The sequence below is a fragment of the Urocitellus parryii genome, chromosome 1, assembly GCF_045843805.1.
Source record: "Urocitellus parryii isolate mUroPar1 chromosome 1, mUroPar1.hap1, whole genome shotgun sequence".
In the NCBI taxonomy this organism is placed as follows: Eukaryota; Metazoa; Chordata; class Mammalia; order Rodentia; family Sciuridae; genus Urocitellus; species Urocitellus parryii.
The window spans coordinates 206,573,842-206,594,660 of NC_135531.1; the positions used below are offsets into that span (position 1 = coordinate 206,573,842).

The 20,819-nt window shown below is 38.8% G+C and overlaps 1 protein-coding gene across 25 annotated transcripts in view; it reads right to left on the reverse strand.

The window, feature by feature from the left end:
* Neb (nebulin) overlaps positions 1-20,819 on the reverse strand; it is a 205,594-nt gene that overhangs the window by 28,347 nt on the left and 156,428 nt on the right. For 22 of the 25 annotated variants that reach the window (XM_077802538.1, XM_026387917.2, XM_026387926.2 and 19 more), the window contains 18 exons: positions 20,581-20,685; positions 20,317-20,421; positions 19,588-19,692; positions 18,499-18,603; positions 16,132-16,236; positions 14,689-14,793; positions 14,225-14,332; positions 11,289-11,393; positions 10,553-10,657; positions 10,128-10,232; positions 9,403-9,507; positions 9,203-9,313; positions 8,399-8,509; positions 8,065-8,166; positions 7,853-7,957; positions 3,194-3,304; positions 2,148-2,252; positions 1,489-1,593 (listed from right to left, as the gene is read on the reverse strand). In XM_077802538.1, the coding sequence (XP_077658664.1) occupies positions 1,489-1,593; positions 2,148-2,252; positions 3,194-3,304; positions 7,853-7,957; positions 8,065-8,166; positions 8,399-8,509; positions 9,203-9,313; positions 9,403-9,507; positions 10,128-10,232; positions 10,553-10,657; positions 11,289-11,393; positions 14,225-14,332; positions 14,689-14,793; positions 16,132-16,236; positions 18,499-18,603; positions 19,588-19,692; positions 20,317-20,421; positions 20,581-20,685 (1,908 nt within the window). Of the gene's footprint in view, positions 1-1,488; positions 1,594-2,147; positions 2,253-3,193; positions 3,305-7,852; positions 7,958-8,064; positions 8,167-8,398; positions 8,510-9,202; positions 9,314-9,402; positions 9,508-10,127; positions 10,233-10,552; positions 10,658-11,288; positions 11,394-14,224; positions 14,333-14,688; positions 14,794-16,131; positions 16,237-16,839; positions 16,945-18,498; positions 18,604-19,587; positions 19,693-20,316; positions 20,422-20,580; positions 20,686-20,819 lie in introns of all 25 variants that reach the window. The other 3 variants (XM_077802517.1, XM_077802485.1, XM_026388110.2) reach the window with 2 other exon arrangements.

Sequence of the window (20,819 nt, forward strand, 5' to 3'; positions counted from 1 at the left end):
GCATTAGTAACTATTTCTGATAAAAATCTCCAGTTTTTCTTTCCTAAGAACTTTATTAGAGACCTGGGATCTTGATTGAATAAGTCAATACAACCTTACTTACAAGTAAACAACTCTCTCTGGTCGTAACTGGTCATATATTTAATACAGCCAATACACATGAATATAGAACTGAGAACCTGAGTATGGTGGCACAGGCCTGCAATCCTAGGGACTTGGGAGACTGAGGCAGGGGAATTGCAAGTTTGAAGCCAGCCTGGGCAATTTAGCAAAACCCTGTTTCAAAATAAAAATACAAAGGTCTGGGGATGTAGCTTAGTGGAAAAGTGCCCCTGGGTTCAATCACCAGTGTCAAAAAAAAAAAATGAATATTAGTTTGCAGGGCTGGGATTGTGGTTCAGCGGTAGAGCGCTCGCCTAGCATGGGTGGGACCCGGGTTCGATCCTCAGCACCACATAAAAATAAAGGCATTGTGTTGTGTCCATCTACACCAAAAAAATAAATATTGAAAAAAACACATAAATTAACTTATACTATGTATATAAAAACTAGTTTGCATGTTGAATGAGTTATTAATAAGCTTAACATTATCAAAAGAATTGTAAGGCTGTTTTTTTTAATATTTATTTTTTAGTTGTAGTTGGACACAATACCTTCACTTTATTGATTATTATGTGGTGCTGAGGATCAACCCAGGACCTTGCCTGTGCTAGGGGGATGCTCTATTGCTGAGCCACAACCCCAGCCCCTCATAAGGCTATTTTACAAGTTAAATTTCCTCATCCTTATAACACGTTATTAGGAATGGGGGAGCCACATAAATATTCATATTTCATAGAGAAGTTGAAAGACAGAGGCAAAAGCCCTTGTTCACACAACACCTTAATGGCGTTGCTCAATCTCAGCTCTGGGTTATAACAAGACATTAGATAGTGGTCTAGGGGCATATGCTACTTTACATAGGACATGAGGACATAGTTCTCTGATTAAAATCCAAGGGGGACCTAAATAGTAATGAATTTATTATATAGAGGTCATGGGATAACAAGTTCTTTCCTCTGAAATCTTCAGTTATTTTATAAATTTAGCAATCTCTTAAAAATCCAGACATTTCTTCAAGGTAGAATGATCATGTCACTTCCCTGATTAAAATTCTCTCAAGACTCCCTACCATCCATTAATGTATTCTAACCTGGGAACAGACACAGGGGTTACTGTGAGGAGTTGTCACCCTTGCAACACCATCATTGTGCTCCCAGCCCTGAAAGTAGTCTGAATAACACATACCACATACATATTTCTCTACTATATGCAATTGCTATTATAATTTTAACAAAAATGTATTTCAAAATATTACTAAATCAAAGATTCTCTATCTTTGTACATTTATTTTCAAACCATGGCAATTAAAAGCATCACTCCCATCAGGAAGTTTTTGACACTGAGACAAAGGCCCAGCAGGTGAGAAGCCAGCCTTGATTGACTTACTATACTCTGTAACTCTGTGGCCTCCTTTAGGTGAAGCTGCTCCAGGTTATCAGGGATTGTATGGTAGTGGCCTTTACTCTTCTCGTAGTTCTTCTTGTATTGGTACTGAGAGGGAGGGGACAAAAAAGGCACCTCAGTGGAAAAGCTGCTTAGTTTCCTAATTTTCCTTTCGCTTAGACATTTGCACAGCAGCATTGTCAAGACCAAGCTAAAATTTGCAGACATTAAATGGGGAAGAGGGGTAAAAAAATGTTTTAAAAGATAGAAGACCCCAGTTTATTATTGTCATTTATTACCAGATGTAAACACTACTTCAGCTTCTTCAAAGTAGATGCTATAAGTTCAAAGTTCAAAATGAAAGAACTATTTCATATGATAGTTCTATGTCCTTGGAAAGGAGAAAAGGGAATGGTTAATTGGGGAGAAAAGAAGATTGAAATATTCTAAAAACAGAAGCACTTTTACATCCTGAGAGGTGTTATAGTCAATGGAGAATTGATAGGTTAATGCAATTTGGAAGAATACACTCAAATAGAAGAGCAGCTTTGTAATAAATGCAGTATATCAGTAGCAGAGATGGAGATACATGTGAGCTCAGAGAAGGACTGGAGTTCAGATGGGTGAAATAAGTTGTTTCTGGAACAAACAGTTGAACTTACAGAACTAGCAAGTTGGCTTGTATTTAGGACATGATTCATTATGAGAGATTCCTTCATGTCAGTCACAGGTTTGTGAAGTTTCTTCAGGTCAGCCTTATACTTAACCTACATATTAAGGGAGAGAAAAAGGAAATTATAGAAAATGGAAAATGGCACTCATGGAAATCCCAGTAAAATATCCCATTATGAAACAAATGTTAGAGGTGTTATGAAAAACCATACCATGTTCACAGTAGTCAAAAGGTACAAACAACCCAAGTGATCAACAGATCAAGGGCAAAAAAGTGATATGTATACACAATGAAATATTATTCAGCCATAAAATGGGATGAAGTTCTGATACATGCTATAATATGGATGAACCTTGAAAATGTTATACTAAAATAGGCCAGACATAAAAAGACATATTGTATGATTCCATTTATATAAAAATTATAAATTAAGCAAATCTGTAGAGATAGAGAGTAGAGGTTTCCAGGAGCTAAGTAGAAGAGGGAACAGGGGTTGCTTAATAGAGACTTTTTGTTTGGAGTGATGAAAGGGTTTTGGAAGTAGTGGGTGGTAGTTGAACAACATTGAAAATGTAATTTATGCTCCTGAATTGTATATTGAAACATAGTTAAAGGGCAAATATTATGTTATATATTAACCACAATTAATGCTAACAGAAATAAGCCAATCCCCCCCAAAACAAAGGCTGAATGTTCCCTCTGATATGTGGATGCTAACACACAATAAGAGGTGGGGGTGGGGAAATAGAAGTTCATTGGATTAAGCAAAGCGAAATGAAGAAAGGGGGTGACTGGAATAAGAAGGAGAGTAGAATGAATTGGACATAACTTTCCTATGTTCATATATGAATACACAACCAGTGAAACTCTACATCATGCACAACCACAAGAATGGGGTGTTAATTAGAGTAAGTTATACTCTGTGTATGTAAAATACGTCAAAATACACTCTACTGTCATGTATATCTAAAAAGAACAAATTTTTAAAATTGAACAAAAATTTTAAAAATCAAACAAACAAAATAAACTCCATACCTCACTTGCGAGATTATTGGCATCTTTCATGACTTTGTAGAGCTGGCTGTCTTTTGGATTATATTTTGGGGTCTTGCCCTTCTCTTTGTCGAAATTTTCTCGGTATTTAACCTAATGGCAAATGCAAACATCTAAATTATTCCTGAACATCAACAAATTTGGGAACTAAAGAATAGTGGAAACATAAATGCCAAAGAATATTCATATTATACATAAAGAGATCCTATAACTTATCATCCAATTTGAGACCTTTTTAAGAGAAAAAGAAGGCACTGTTAATAATTATTAATCTTGTTGGGGCAACAGGTAAGCAAGTACAAGATCCAGTGATTTAATATTGGCCTTGCTCATTTTTATATTATCCAGAGGTATGAAAAATAAGAAAGGACTTCAAGCTAATTTCAGAGAAGCAATCTAATGTACTTATTTTGGAGTGGTGTGGCTCTCCTAACTAAGGCAAAACAAAAAAACTCTTTAGGTCTACTGTAAGGACTTGGAAGAGGGGTTGTAAATGTGCAGGAAGGTCGAGAAGTAAAATAATCTATTAAGTTAAAGAACTTATTTTAAAATAGTACTTTGATTATATCATTTTAAATTTTTTAGACTTGGCCAAAGATGGCATAACTTCTGAGTAAAAAAAAGAACAGATTCTGAGTGTTAATGGCTTCAATTATTATTTCAGGTTTGAAGTAAGGAAAAAGCGAGATACTTTAGCATAAGGAGAAAACATTAAATGTACTTTTAGGATACACAAAAGGATATGCAGAGGATTAAATATCCTCAATTTTAAAAATCAGTACAATGCCTACACTGATAGTTGCTCAACAAATATTTGCACAGAAGGAAGAGACAGTCATTATGCCTACATAAAATACGTAAAGATGATTTACTTATCAGGAGAATTTAACTGAATAACTGACAGAAACTCTTCCTTATTGAAAAACAGATGGGTACCTTAGTCCATAATATAGGAGGATTAAGTTCAGAAGTAGAATGCCATCAGTTACATACTCTAGGAAGATTCAAAATGAATTATTTCTAGACGTGAGCCAATTGAAAGGGCAATATTTGACTCTTGGGAAACCTAGAGTTGCTGTTACTGGTAAGATGAATGTCTCTTTCAATAGGAAGTCAGCATACCAGGATCCAGTCACCAGGATATTTCACTGTGGGCTTTTAAAACCAGTATCTTTCATGTTCCATCACTGTACTTCCATTCTCTACAACTTGACATATCCAGAAAAACAGACACAAAGAGAAACCACTCAAATGCTAAAAACAGGGATAAAAAGCATCCACAGTGCTGAGACTCATTCACTTTGAACACATCCATAATAAGAATGCAGAGAAAAATCAAGCACACACAACAGTACAGGGGAAGGCAGGCACACTCAGAGGGGAAGCAGAAACCCCACGTCACAGCAAAACAAAATGTGAAGAATACTACAGTGGTTCTTCTCTGAAAGAAATTCACTCTTAAAATGAAGAAATAGAATAATCTATAAAGGAAAGCCAGAGGTGGGGAGCTGGTGTCTAGACCAAAAGACAACTTCTCCTCAGGGATATAGGAACCCAGAACATAAGAGAGATTCCCCCAAAGCAGCAAAACACCAAAGAGAAAGTTAAACAGATGCAAAAGAGCTAGACTGGGGTGTAAGAGCAGCAGAGGACTGTCTGGGGGGAGAAGAAAAGCTGATGCTTCTAGAAACATGCTAAAAGTCCTCTTTCTTTTATGAAACAACTTGTTTTGAAAAGCAGCAGTTCTATTGGTTTTACTTTAGTTTCTTTAATTCATTTCAACTTAATTTTCCAACTCTTTAATAAAAAAAAGTTGATGCCTCTCCTCTCCAACAAGAGGGCTGCAAGCAAATACAGCCTAGCACAACTTCTAATATGAATCTGCAGCACTTTGAACTTTCCGTTTTGACTGGGTCTTCTTAAGAATTACTACCTCTTGAAAGATTAGGACACACATCAGATTCAGGAGTTCAGTAATTTGTAGAATGGGGTTGGACTAGATGATAAGCATGGTAATACTGCATACATGTGGCATTATGGAACAGTAAAGCCTTCTAGAATGTTAACCATGGAAGCCTGGGAGGTAACTATACCATGCCACAGACCAACAAGTAGCACCAACAAGTAGCACCACCAATGTTCTGTCATCCCTCGGGCTCAGATACTGGGCCTATTATGGATGTGGTGCAGGAAGGTGATTATGAATTAATTTCCTTTCCAAAGCTTAATTGTATTTAACAGTCTAACATCTAATTGTTCAGCTCTTTTTCAGGGAATTATGTATTCGTATTTGTAAAGATGGAAGAACAGGCCTAAATTATTAAATTGCTTGCTTTGAAGACTGTAAAGCACCAAGAAGCTGTGAATGAAAACATTTTAAGTGGTTTATTCTGTTGATTCATAGTATATCTAAACTGAGAAACTCTACTGAGTACCAGCCTTAAATACCTGAAATATTAGCAAGGGTAATTAGCTTCAGAAGAAGAGGAAGTTTTCTGTTTGTTTTCATTTTTGTGGTGCTGGGGATCAAACCCAGGCCATCATGCATGCTAGGCCAGTGCTCAATGACTGAGCTAATTTCCAGTCCTTGAGGTTTCCTTTGTGTGGTTGGAGATGAGATCCTCAATTTATTTTTATTTCATCTTTTAATTTGATAAAGGACATGCAACCTAAAGTTGCTGATAGGAGACCATTTCCACATCTGCTCTTTCTGATCCAGGGAATAAGTTTCATGCAAGAAAAGAAGGGTGTGTGCAAAAGTATATCCTTCAACAAATTTCCACAGCATTCTACACGTTCCAACATGAAACCAACAGAGAAAAGTAAAACTTGGTCAGTTCTCTGACAGAGACCAAGAAAAGAAGACAGGAAAAAGAGAAAGACAGAGATATTGGCTTGCTGATGTCAATCTTACATCACTGATGAGTACATTAATTTTCTTAAGATGCCTCATCATAGGGGTGTCAAAAGATGCAGCGCCGTGCCCGGGCCCTCTCCTTTGGTCTTTGAGGTATTCCGCCTAGAGTATGTAGTGAGATAGTAAAGTCAGAATGGGACGGACGGTCTCTTTGGGTCAGGGGCCACACCATGAAGCTGTCAAACCAGATGCAAACATTTTTCATAGGAAGCGAACTCAGAAAGATGAGCTCATAAAAGGATCTGATTGTGTCCCCCGCCTTTTGTTTTTGTACAGGGGATTGAACCCAGGGGCACTTAACCATTGAGCCATATCCTCAGCCCTTTTTCTTTTTCAAAACAAAGTCTCACTAAGTTGCTGAGACTGGCTTTGAACTTGAGATCCTCCTGCCTCAGCCTCCCAAGTTCCTGGGATTATAGTTGTATACCAGCTGGGTCCCATTCTTTATAACATAGGATTCCTTAGGATTAGAAATATGAGCCTCTTAACCTTCAAAACTGAAGTTTTCAAAATTTCAACATCAAAGTTGTTTTGAATTTGATAAGGGTATGACTGGAAATTTAAAAACATTTAAACATTTTTATATTGTCATATTTCATTAATCTTAACAATTCTGTTTTATTAGTAATTTTAAATTTTTATCTCAGATACAATTCCATTAATTTGTAATAAAAATATTTCATAGGATTTTTAAGTATAGCTATAAAAAATCATATTTGCTTGTTATCAGTCATCTGAACATTTTATCTTTTCATAATTCCAACTTGTTTGTCACTTGACAGTAATACTTTATAGCTTTCTAAAGAGTCAGATCCCATGTTTGGTATTGCTGAAAGTCAGCACATACAACCACCAAATGTATCCCAAACCTATTTCTTCAACCAAATATTTGAAGAGAATGGACCATGAAAAAGAGGGAATTGGTATCTCCAAATTGGAAGGAAAATAAGATTGTTAAGCTCAAGTACTGTGACCAAAATTTGCTCTCTGCAAAGTCATGGGGTCTCTGAGCTTAAGTCTGAAAATCTGTAATAACTTGGGGGTGCTCTAGGTAATTGGCTTCACAAGGGAAATTAAGCAATGTGGCAATCAGCTTTGGGTGACACATTTCTGAGTCCCATCTTCTCAATAACATGAAATTTGCTAGAAAGCAGCATCTTCTTGAGCACCCTATGCATACATACCTTGATGAACACTCATCACACCAAATTGTAATTATTTATCCACTTACAAGTAGTCTGAGGACATTTGCTCATCCCTAGTTCTTAGTCCAGGCATTCAATGATTATATGGTGAAGGAAAGAAGAAAGGTTCCTTCATCTGGTTAGGTGTTAGAAGTTAGAATGTCACGGCTCTTACACATTAACAAATCTCTCCCAGGTGACTGAAGTATGAATCAGATCCTTAGGAAACAACTCTCACTGCCTGGGGTGACGTGCCCTTTGTCACATGATGGTCATTAAGTACACAGACACCTACCTAGGTGTGCATATCCGTACATGGAGGAGTGGAGAGTGAGAAAGGCCTAAGCTGGTTAGAGGAAAATGAGATAAGGTCCTCAGCATTCTTGCCATGATGTGACTTTTCAAAGCTCTGCAGTGTGATTAAAGATCCAGAATCTCTTTTGGTTGTTAATATTGCAGTTTCATTCTGGAAATCACTTCGTTCGGCAAGGTTTCTAAAATCTCTTCACACTAGAGTTGCCACTTCACCATCTACCTTACCTGGCTGCTCAGCTTGGCTGCCTTCTTAGCCATCTCAATATCTGGGCGACCAAGCATGCTTAACCCATGGCTGCCTTCTTTGCGGTGCTTGGCTCTGTATTCCACCTGAATTAAAGAAATCCAGAATAGGCAAAGCATTCTTGCTGATGAGTGCCTTTTACTACTTGTTGGCAGTAGCCACAGGACCAGGGACATTTTAACTACACCCTTACCTCACTGGCCTGTTTGGCTGCCTGCGTGGCCTTCTTGATGTCTGGCCGATCAGCCACTGTGGTATAATGCAGGTTCTCTTTGGCATCTTTTTTGTAAGCAACCTTTATTTAGGGAAGTAAATATTGACTCACTTGAGATACGTTGTCTTCCCAAAAGTCCCCATTAAGCATGAACAACCTTTTTAATTAAAACCAAACGAATGCCCATCACCTTATTTTTTTTTGACTACCAGGTATGAAAGTTCTGGTGAGCACATGCTGGAACAAGAGCATGCACCAGTTTGGGGTCCACTGCCTCAAGTGGACCCTGAGGATGTCAGGAGGGGAAACATACGTCACTCTGCTTCTTGGCCACGTCCATGGCATGTTTCACCTCGGGAGGTTCCTGCATGATGGAGTAATTGGATTTTCCCTTCTCCTTGACAAACTTCTTTTTGTAATTTGTCTAAATAGAGTGAGAAATTATTCCTGTTAGTGGAGGAAGCTGGGAGCAGAATTGTTTTATGTGAGGAACTCTCAAAACTCTCCAAGAAAATCCATGGCTTCCCATTTTGGCGTCAGTTTGGGACTTCGATCTCTGGCCCATATTCTGGTTCTTCCCTGTCATTTCTGACCTGGAACCCAACAATGGAACCATCTAGCAATCTTTGGAGAACTGAATAGAAGTAAATTAAACCTTTTTTCCTATCACTTCTACCTTTTATAAATATAAAGCCATATAAAGCTCATAATTCCATGATTATACATTAAAAGGATACAGTGGCCAGAGATTAGTAAAACGTGAAAAGGTGATTTTTTTTTTTACCTCTTAAGAAATGTGTCAAGTTTAAAAATAGGAGAGGCCACTCTTAATTGACAATGCTTTCTTCCACTATTAACATTAATATTAGTTACATCTTATATTCTAGATAACGTCCTGTGGCAAAACCCACATCTGCCATAATTATCATAATTGGAAAACCAATAAACACTGGATCATTTTAACACTAGAGTTGAGGATTCACATAGGTATTGATGGTAAGAGTTAAGCTACATAAAGGAGAGCACTTATATGCAAAAGAGCATCAGAAAGTCTTTCACCAGTTCCTCAGGTGAAGTGGCATTGCTGCTTTTAAGAGTCCTGTGGCTAGCCACTTACGTCACTGACATGCTTGGTCACTTTCTTGACATGAACCGTGTCCAGGGTCTCTGGCAGTGTAGTGTATGAGCCCTGGGCCAAGTGCTTCTTGACATGGTCCTTGTACTTGTTCTGGGGGAATCCAGAAAGACGGTGTTAAGGTATCTGCCCGGGACCTTAGCCCATGATGGAAGCAGAGCATATGGCTGTTGGAGGATTACCTCAGACACCAGATGGCTGACAGTCTTTGCCAGGAGGATCTGAGGAGTGTCAGGCACAGCATGGCAGGTTCCTCTTTCCTTGACATGTTTCTCTTTGTATTTCAACTATGGGAGTGAAAAAATATTTTTCTTAAGCTTCTCTGAATAACTTGTATATTTTTATTAAACCCCCAAATCTTATAGCTGGGAGAAGGGCATCACTGACAAACTAGGAACACTAAACCCTAGTTTATAAAAGATTTGACACTTGGAAATCCTGAGAAATATTCAAAAGGGTGTTTTCCTTATTGCTTGCAAGTTGAGGGTCTCAGGATGGATCTTCAACCGACAAACATTAGTTGAGAGCATTCTCTTCTCAAATACATCTCTCCGCCCTCCCGTCAGCCCAGGGAGGCATTGTTATTCCCCCCTTACAAATGAGGATCCTATAGAAAAGAAATGACTGTTTCTACATAGAATCAAGCCAGGTCTTCAGATTCCTAATTTGTGTAGTGTGAACTGCCTCATGGTACAGTATAAACCAAAACCTGTCACCTGGGTTTAATAGCCTTGGCATGGCTGCACCTGACCCCGTCACATCACTGGTGTCCATTGAGTGCATGGCCATGTTTCAGGACCACACCTGAATTCCTACAGAACAGACCTCCTGGGTATCCCTGGAGACTGGTGCCACAGAAGAGGATCCAGGGTGAGGTTAGGCATCATGGAAGGGACTGAATACTTACGTCACTTTCTATTATAGAATTCCTGAGGGCCAGCACCATGTCTTTGTCATCAGTGACAGAAAGCTTGCAGCCCTTGAGGAACTCTCGGTCCAGCTTATATTCAAACTGTGACAGAAGAAAGGAAGACAAAGTGGGTCACAGGCACAAGTGGAAGCTGAGCATCTGATGAAACCTATGGGGAGCCCTTTTTAGGAGACGACGTGGATGTGTTCACAGAGTGAGGGGAGGGCTGCCTGGCCCCCTTCTGCATGCTGGATTCCTTCCCAATCCAGCAGCCAGGGCCAGGACCAGGACTGTGCTCTCCCATCCCACCTTCCCCCAGACCCTCCCCAGCCTCAGTCAGGAGTCTGCGTCCTCGGTGTCTGGGCCCAGCAGAGCTAGCTCAAAGGCCAGGTGGCTCCTTGAGGCTGCCATTCCCTCCTTACATCGCTTTGCTGCAGGGATGACTTGGCGGCCTGAATGAAGTCTGGTCGGTCAGGGGTCCACTTCCAGTAGGCTTTGTTGGCTTCATATTGCTTCTTGTAGTCCAGCTGTTTTTTTTTTTTTTAAGAGAGAGAGAGAGAGAGAATTTTAATATTTATTTTTTAGTTCTCGGCGGACACAACATCTTTGTTTGTATGTGGTGCTGAGGATCAAACCGGGCCACATGCATGCCAGGCAAGCACGCTACCGCTTGAGCCACATCCCCAGCCCCAGTCCAGTTGTTTTTAATACCACAGAAAGAAATCACTCAGTAAGCTGAACTCATAAACATCTAAAGCTCATGCTGACATTGACCTGCCATTGTGATAATATTACCATGTGGAATTTTTTTTTTCTGGTACCGGGGATTGAACTCAGGGGCACTCCACCATGGAGCCACATCCCCAGCCCTATTTTGTATTATATTTAGAGATAGTGTCTCACTGGGTTGCTTAGTGCCTATCTTTTGCTGAGGCTGGCTTTGAACTTGCGACCCTCCTGTCTCAGGCATGAGCCATTCTGCTGGGCACAATGTGGGATTTTAAGCGGTGATTAGGTCATGAGGGTTCAGTCCTCCTGAATGGATTCAGCTGTTATTATTGGAGTGGGGTAATTATCTGGGTAATTACCCAGTCTCATTTTCTGTCATCTTAGCAGCAGAAAACAGACTAAGACAGCCTGGAAGTTCCTAGAACTTACGTTGGTGTTGACTTTATAGGCATCTTTGGCTGCTTTGATATGAACCGCATCTGGTTTAATGGTGCAGTTAGATTTAGTTCTTTGGTAAACTTCTTTATATTTTAGCTGTGGGAAAAAATGGAGTGACAAAGTTAATTTTTTATGGCATCTTACTAAGCATTTTAAAAACCAAGAAATTCGAACTGTGATTATAATACTCAAAACTTTCTAAGATAGAATATTTTAAAAAGAATATTCTGTGAAGAAAGGATGCAACTATGCAGAGGCACAGCTTTCTATCTGAAATCTTAACACCAGCACCAGTGCACACTGAAAGTGGTCATCAGTGTTACCCCAGGATTTACCTCCATGAGCTTGTGCTGAGAGGGCCGATGGACTGCTCTCCATGCATGTTTTCCCTTCCCCAACTCAGAAATGCCTGAGTTCAGAACATCTTGAAGATAGCTATTAGAGAAGATTTCCCCACTCCAACCCACTTTGTTAGATTTTTAGTCTTGATCCCACAGTTCTTGCTGTTGTTGAGATATGTTGTAATTATTTATCTGCCTACTCTATTAGCTGGACCACCTGAGCGTAAAGGTTTGGGGTCATTCATTATGTCATTCCTAGTGTACAGCACATTGAAACTCAGTAAACATTCGATGAATGAATGAATTGATGGATGCAGTCATCACCATTGTCATTACTAGAGGTGTTTCTACCTAGTTTGGGTACCTGGAGGTTGGGAAGGGTGGGTGGGGCGCAGAGAAGGCTTGGAGTGTCTGCAGACCCAATACGTAGCTTCTAACTTCATCCATATTTCATGGCTTCCTAAATTTTGTGGTCCTCGGGCCCAATCTAGGCTTTCTCATTAAATTATTGGGGAAGGATCCCAGGTTTTAATGTGATTGAAGCCAAAATAAACTGATCTAAAGGAGCCATTATAGGGTTTACTAAATGAATCATAAGAATTACAATTTGGGGGTCTTTACCACATACCTAACTTACTAATCAATATTTTTGAGGAAAAGGCCTATAAATTAATATTTTAGATCAGGATCCCCAAAATCTTATATCAGAAAGTTTGGGGAAATGAATATAGAAATTCTTCATCTTTCTTCAGTGTTGGGGAATGGGCTGTTCCACATTAAGGGATCTACTTGATAGATGTTTATGAATACCTAATGTTCATGTTTATAGCACCAAAACCTATATTTTCATATATCTCAGATGCTTCGTATATCTCAGCTTTCTTAACCAGTGCACTGAATGCATTTGTTGTTTTGCATGGTGACTCAGGGTCATATTTATTCATCTATTGAAGAATCCCTGAGCCTCTAGCTATAGTCAAGACTTTGGGATAGGAATGAGCGATTCCACAACTGCCTTGACTCTTCTTCCTAGTGCCCAGGCACTTATGTAGCCATGGAATTCTTTAAACTGTTGAATTTTTTTTTTTCAACCAAAATGACGGTTTTCAACTACAGAATCAAGCCAAATATCTGAAAACTTAGGAATACAACTTCTCTTCCAATTCAGAATATTAGGATAACAAGTTTGTTCCTCTTAGTCAAGATGAAGCTTAGAGTACAAATAGCATTTATGGCACATTGCATATTTTAGAATGACTTCAACAATATCTCCTGTTCCACATGCTTTTCTACAGTGTGGCTCTGCCAGTTGTTCAGAGATGGCATGTTTCGCTGTACCTCTTGCTATAGTTTGGATCTGGAATGTCCCCAAAAGGCCCATGTGTTACAGTCCTGTCCTCAGTCCATGGTGTTACAGGGAAGTAGTGAAATCTTTAAGAAGGGAGGCCTGGCAGTGGGGGGTGGTCTTCTGCATTGAGGGCATGTCCTTGAAAAGGACAGTTAAAACCCCAGCTCTTCCTCTTTCTCTCTTTGTGTCCTGGCCATGAGGTTAGCAGTGTGCTGCCTTGCAACAGGACCAGTCAATCAGGGACTGAAACCTCCATAACCGAGGGCCAAAAATCAACCTTTTTTTTTCTTCATAAGTTAACATATCTCAGACATTTTTTATAGGGACAGAAAGCTAACTAACGTACGTCTTGATTCTGAGAGTTTAAAGATGGAAAAAAAAATGATGCAGTGTCAGTTCTAGGAGGAGCCCTAACTGACCCGGAAGCTTTTACTTCCTGCCTCTTGGACCCGACCACTATACTGTGTGTGAGGTGTGCAAGCACATGGAGAGGCCATATGCATAGGTCCTCACTTATTCAAGAGCCAAGCTCCCAGCCCATAGCAGTCACCAATTGTCAGCCATGTGAGCGAGTTACTGTATGGATTCAATTGACTGCCACCATCTTGAGTTGAACTTCCATGACTGTCCCAGAGTAACCCTAGTCAGTTTTCTCTGCATGGTTTCCCAGTAGGTAAATAGACAAAACATGGTATATCTATTTCTTCAATCAGTCTCTGATACCAGGAATGTTCCCGACTCTTTGACATTATCTTAGGATAAACCAGGGACATTCAGCTTGAATAAAGTCCCTTTGTCCTGACCAATATATATACCCTTCCTCCTGACCCAAATCACGGGGATCTACCTGGTCTTGCTGCTATCCAGGCCCAGCTTCTGTCTATAAGTCCTAATAAACTGCACTCTATGCCACTGTGGATCTGCCTGCCTTTTTTTCTTTATTTTTACTGCATCTTGGGGCAATTATATGCTGGGACTGGGTTGTTCTGGAATATCTGCCTTGGATGTCCTGGACTAACTGAGCCTCGGAGGTCTGCCCATTGCATATAGAAACAACTACTCAGCTGTGCCCAGTCAACTCAGAGTCATAAGCAAAATAGAAGACGGCTATTTTTAAGCCACTAAGTTTTGGGGTAGTTGTTTCACAGAAACAACACAGGAAACTGAGCCAGGATTTGTTACATCACATCAGGAGGAGGCCAAGATGAGAGGGACCGAGAGGCCGTTGCAGTACTTACATCGCTGACTTCATCCTTGACCTTGCGGACATGCAGCAGCATGGGCGTGTCGTGGATCGTGGTATAGCCCCGGGGCTTGGCCTTGTTGTATTCCAACTTATAAAGTATCTAAAAGAGATTTAAAAGAAGATGGACACAATGTTATGCTTCTTTTACAATGTACAAATATAAATGCATTTTTTTTTTTTTTTTTAGTAAATACAGGAAAGAAAATTTAATAAATTCACTGAGTGTGTTAGTGCTATCTTCTAAGGCCTCTGTGTTTCTCAACTGGTGATTGGCCAGTTTGGTGGGAACAATTCTTCACTGTGAAAGAAGAATCGTCCTATGCATAGCAGACATGAAGCATCCCCCTTCCTCCCACCAAATAGCAGTAGCCTTTCATAAACGTGACAATCCATAATGGCCCTCCACATTTGTGAATGCCCAAGTTTGTGAATCTCTTCAGTGTTCCCTGTACTTACATCACTGATTTGTTTGTTGACTTTTGTGGTACGCAGGTGTTCCGGAGTGTCCACAATCGAGGTAAATTTGTCCTTTGTCTTTTCATAATTTTTCCTGTACTTGATCTAAATTGTTGAAGAGAAGAATTAGTTCACTCTAAGAAGTAGAATAGAGAACTTTAAAAATCTAATGAAACACCCGAGTGGGATATAGTGTCATACAGCTTTCACTTTAAATCCTAACTAGAATTGTTGGAGATAAATTTGCACTTGATAGCAATAGTATAGTAGAGTGAACAGATAATAATCTATTTTCTACACATGGAGTCCCTGAGAGGTTAGGACACTGAGTCAATGGAACCTGTAGAATGAGTCTCAGAGCAACTTGTTCTCCAGACTCTGAAAAGTACCATTGCACTCACAATGTACTGTTAAGTGTGTACAGTCTCTTAAAGGATTTCTCCATATCAAAGATAAAATAGATATAAAATAGGAAATGAGTGTATAGAGTTTGAAAAGTATTTATCATTTAAAAAATCATTTGTTTTTACAATTTTAAAATCACATGCACACAAGCTGTTTTAAGCAGGACGGATACAGACAGCTTAACAAAATCTCATGCACAACTATTTGATGATGATATATTAAGGCCAATGAGAAAGTTTAGGCAAACAGGATGTTTATGGAGAGAGTCTTCCTTCTCATTGTGTGTGTTGAGTTGATGACAAACTAAAATGATAAAACATCTTGCTAATTCAAAAGATTAAAATTTGGGGAGGGGGAGGATCTGAGAAAGTGGCATTTTATTAACATTATATCTGTAGTTAAACATTACCACTCTTTATTGCTGCTCCATATTTTCTTTTCAGCCTGTGATGGAAAGATGGTCGCATATGTTTCCACTGGCCTTGTAGGAAGGCAATTTTATCAGCAACACTGCTAACAAGTGTGTGAAAACAGAAATGCTGGCAATAATATAGCAATTCAGCATCACACTCAAAAGGCACCATGAATATAAGTAATATTCAAAGAGCTGCATGGAAATCCTCATCTCTCCCAAATGGAACAGTTGCAGTGATAATTGAACAATGGGAAAATTAGATGAAAACATTAAATATTCAGACCTTTAAATGCTGTTGACTAATTCTATATCCACAGTCTCTAAGGAATCTATTTCTTTGAAGCAAATACCGAAAAAATATAAATTGGTATTATACTAATTTGGAAATATCATTTGAAGGAGGCTCAGCTAATTTTTCTAGGACTTTCTACAGCATCAGGTCCATATAGATGATGGCTCTTCCATCACTACCTTCAGCCACGTTGAGTTCATTTATAAGGAATGAATATTTATGCAGTTTTATCATGTGAAGCCAGCATGGGTAGGGAGCAGAGACCAAAGAAAGCAGAAGAGGGAACGCACCTAAGAATCTAACCTCCTCCCTCACACCCTTAAGACATTACCTGGCTCCACATGTGTGAATTGTAGAGAGCAGTCAACATATCTGGACGCAGAATTTCATTACATCCTTGTTTCAGAAGCATCTTGGCACTAGATTTATATTTTCTCTGTCCATGCAAAGAGCAGTGAAGCACAAAAGAGACTTATGAAGACAGAAAGGGACACGGCTCTATATCCCAGTCACCTCTGAGTGAAGAGATGTAGGCATATATGCTTTGTGCCCTCACATGACTGTGTGGGTGAAGAGGCCAGATGCACGACAGTGGTGAGCACAGTGACAGACGTATTGATGGCTGACTGTCCAGAGTCCTTGTGAACAGGAACGACATAGCTAGTCTCACTTATGTTACCACCAAAAGTGTCTTCCAGAGAAGACATCATCAGAACAGAAAATAATTTTTGTCTTATTTTAGTTTTATAGCTTGGTTTGCAACTGACATTTGCAAAGAAATTGTGTAAAAGAAAAAAAACTTGTGGGAGGACCCAGTCCTCATTTCCATCTTCACCACAGCACAAGTGAGGACACAGAGCACAGACTGGCACACTCAAATAGCTCATGGGCTCTTTGGGTGGCTACACAGATACTTAGTAACAGAACAGTTCAATATCATAGGCAGAACCTATGACATCCTTGCAGCAGACGGGACGACACCTCATGAGAAACCCGGAGCACAGTCTGCCTGGACCATCGGCCAGCCCCTTCACAGTACCTGGCTGATCTGGTCGCCTGCGGTCTTAGCCAGCAGATGTCTAGGCTCATCGACTACCAGGTGGTATTTATCTTTCCGCTGCTCATAATCAGCTCTGTATTTTTTCTGCTCAAACATCATATCAAATTATAGCAAGAGTACAACTTCAAGGCCACAGAGAAATGTCCCAAGGTAAACTCTCCAGAGAGCCAGAAACATATCATTTTTAGAAGTGGCTTCCCAAAGCACCCAGAACAGTAAAAATGGGGGATGGGTATGGAGAAAAGAGAGACAGTAAAGAGCGATTGTCTGGGGATAGCTGGGACCTGGATAGATCAGATTAATGAAGCTGGAATTGAAGTTTCTAATCTACCTTTTCATATGATGTCATTAGCAATGTTAGGCTTTATGGCATCTTACATTGTATTTAATATAATAAATAATAAATAAATAATAATATAAAGGGATTAGGGTTGGGGGTGTAGCTCAGTGGTACAGCACTTGCTTATCAGGTGCTAGGCCCTGGCCTCTATAGCCAGAACCACAAAAATGAAGTTGCATATGATTTTAATATGGCTACTGAGGCCTAACTAGCCCAGCCCAGGGGTCTTTAAAATATAAAATAAAATATTGATAAGCTATGGATTTACCATCTAAGGCTGTGAACCCAAAAGCATAACTAACGCTAAAACATTTATGGAAAAATTGTCATAGTCTTTGAACACAAGTTAATTTATTTGATTATAAAAAAGACCTAGAAATCCTTTGCAAAATAGAAAAATAGAAACAAAATATATCAAGACTGCACTGCTAGGAAGCTACTGATAGTAGTTCTTCAGGGTTGTCCAGCCTGGAAATGTCTACTGAAAATGAACTAGATCAAATTAAAAAATGAACATGAACAACACAAAGTCATGAATAAATATACTATTTGCTATATTTTCATTATTAGATATATTTTACTACATTTCTAGCATTAGTTTTGAACTTATATAAGTTTGTGGAAAACCTAAAAATACAGTTAAGTACAATTTTAATTATAAAACCATCCAGACATAAATAAATTCATATCTTGCATTTTTCAGCATTCTTGAATTAAATTCAACTTAAAATTTAACTTAAATTCTCGCAGGATGGTTAACAGGAAAGACTGGGTAAAATACAAAGGAAATTTTTTGTGCAAATAGATTCTTCTGTGTACTAACATACATGATAGTAACAACAGCAACATATTTGAATACATGAATCTCAACTATCCCCTTGGAGTGGTCTCCCGACCACTGCCATTTTGGTGTCTTTATAGGGGACACTAAATTAACATTAAACTATGGATCTCCCAACTTTACATAATATCATATTTAAGGGAGTTAATATGATAGTCCACAAAGTCCTTGACCTGTGTCAGCACTCACAGGGCTGTGCCTCCCCATGATAGTGCATGCAGAGGGACAGGTGGCTGTAGGGTCCTCACTCCACTCTGAATGGTCCCTTTGCTTTTCCTTATTCATGGTTTACATAGACCCCATGAGATGGTGACATTATACAGTCTTTCCAAATCTTTAGTTTGAATGAACACTTAGGATGACTGTCCTGTCTTTCTATATATTAGGTTTTAATCAAACAACTCTATTGACTTCTTCAGGGAACTAAATAGGTCTAATTGCATTAGTTCAAACATACCTCATTCATCAACTGAGTTGCATACTTGAAATGCTTGTTGATTGGAGAGTCAGCAACATACTTGAAATTTGACTTTGTCCTTTCAAATACCTCTTTGTACTTATACTAGAGGAAAAGAGCATGATTATTTGCTAGTGAATCTTCAGAATGAGGCATGCTATTTATCTTATCCTTGTGATGATTCATGTACAGGGCTAAGAAGTATTCCCTAGGCCTTTACCCACTCCCAATGGCAGTGATGGGTACACCTGCCTGGATGTCCTGAAAACTAACCCAAAAGACACATTAGAAAACACTTTCTTTGAATGGATATCAGATGTTATACACTCTGGGTAAAAGTCTAAATAAATTTTTTCTTTGTTCCTATATATTATTATTTTACATTGAATGTATTTTCATGTACACTTGATGGTCATTTTTAGTCCATTAACTTGAATATAGTTTCTCAACAATTAATTGGATACTTATGATTATATAGAGTAGGGGTGAATTATAGCCTATCTAGTAATCACATGTTTTGAATGTGGTTATGAATGTCTTTTTACAATTTAAAGGGGTTGTAACAAAGGAGAATATGAACTGGAAGGAATGTGACTCACAAAAGTCTGAAGTATCTATTGTCTGGTACTTATCAGAAAGAAAAAAAAAATGGCTAACTCCTATTTTACAACCCCAAAGAAGACTCTTCAGCTGCTTTATTTTGTAAATAAGAAAATGAGGACATAAAAGACTTGACTTGCCTGGAGTCACACAATATGGACCGAAACACCCCCACTGTACACCTGCTACCATATCTCTAGTACAGTGAATCATCCAGAAATGTATTAATAGGGAGGAGATTCTGGGAGGGTTGTGAAATGCTACACTGTGGTGACTTTTCATCAAATTCAGATAAATTCAAATAAAATACAGTCATTGAGGTAAAAATAAGTAAATTTCCGCGGGAGAGTGACAGTTCAGTATGTGTTGCAGTTACAGTGTCTAGAAGCAAGGACAGGGACAGACACAGGAAAGGCTATTTCCTCAGTGCTAATCTGCCTGTGAGTCCAGGTCTGGGTTGAATGCACGTGACCATTCTTGAGGATATACCTTGCTGTAGAGTTTCTTGTTCTGTTCAGCCAGGGTGAAGTCAGGGGTATCATAAGCATAGCAGCCAATGCCTTTAAGCCAGGTCAAATCTTCTTTATATTTTACCTGAGATGAGAACATCAGCATCAAAGATTTTTTAAGAACCTACTCCAAACAGCTGTAGGTTAGGGTCTATACAAGTGGAACAAATACAAACTCTGATTCCTGAAGTATATGGAATAATAAAATAGTGAAGCTATTATTTAAAGAGGTTTCCAGTAATAGTAATTTCTGCTTATTTTATGGTACATGGTTTACAGTATGTAAACATTTTCATTTTTATTACTCATTAAAATAACTCAAATTTAATAAGATATATTTTTCCTAGTGAGTATTTCATTAGTTTGGTAGTTATATTTTCATATAGAGAGGTGAAATTTTTATCTAAATGAGCATTGCTGTTTTAATTGCTCCATGAAGTTGTATTGTCAGTGGATCAAACAGAGTATTTTCTAGATGAAGTACTGCACTTCCAGTCATTTAGAAGAAAAAAATAGGTACAAACTTGAGCATATTTTTTCCTCTTACACACCGAAGTTTATTCATTTAGCAATTGAATTTTATAATTTAAACATCCATACACAAGATCTTAAAGCTAGGTGTGAGTCTTATCAGCTTTTCCACAGTGGCTGACATCATAACTCATATGAGAATATGAACTTATATGTGAAAGCAGATGTCAACACTCACATCACTGACTGCATCCGTGACTGCCCGATGATGGAAATGTTCTGGGCGGTCAGGAATGGACCTCCAGATGCCCAACTGGCTCATATAATTCTCTTTGTATTTCACCTGCCACAAAAAAACAAAGACAGCTATAAAGTCTTTCCCAAAATTAACGTACAAAGTCTCCTCTTCTCTGGAGTTTTACAAAAGGGAATTTTCTAAGAAGAGAAAAGAAAGTAATGGTGGGTTGGAGAGTCCAACATAAGTAGAAATACAAGGACATACTTTACTGATGTCATCCGTGACTCTGCGATGATAAACGATGTCCAGAGCATCCTTCACAGTGTGATATTTCCCTTTGGTTTTTTGAAATGTTTCTTTGTAGCGTAGCTGGAAAGAAAACAAGCACATAGATTATGAGAACCACTACACTGAATAATTGGGCTCTCTTAAGCTTGAACTCTTCTTTCTTAGGTTTTCTTGTGAACACATTTAGAAAAAATTAAGAAGATCATTTTAGATCC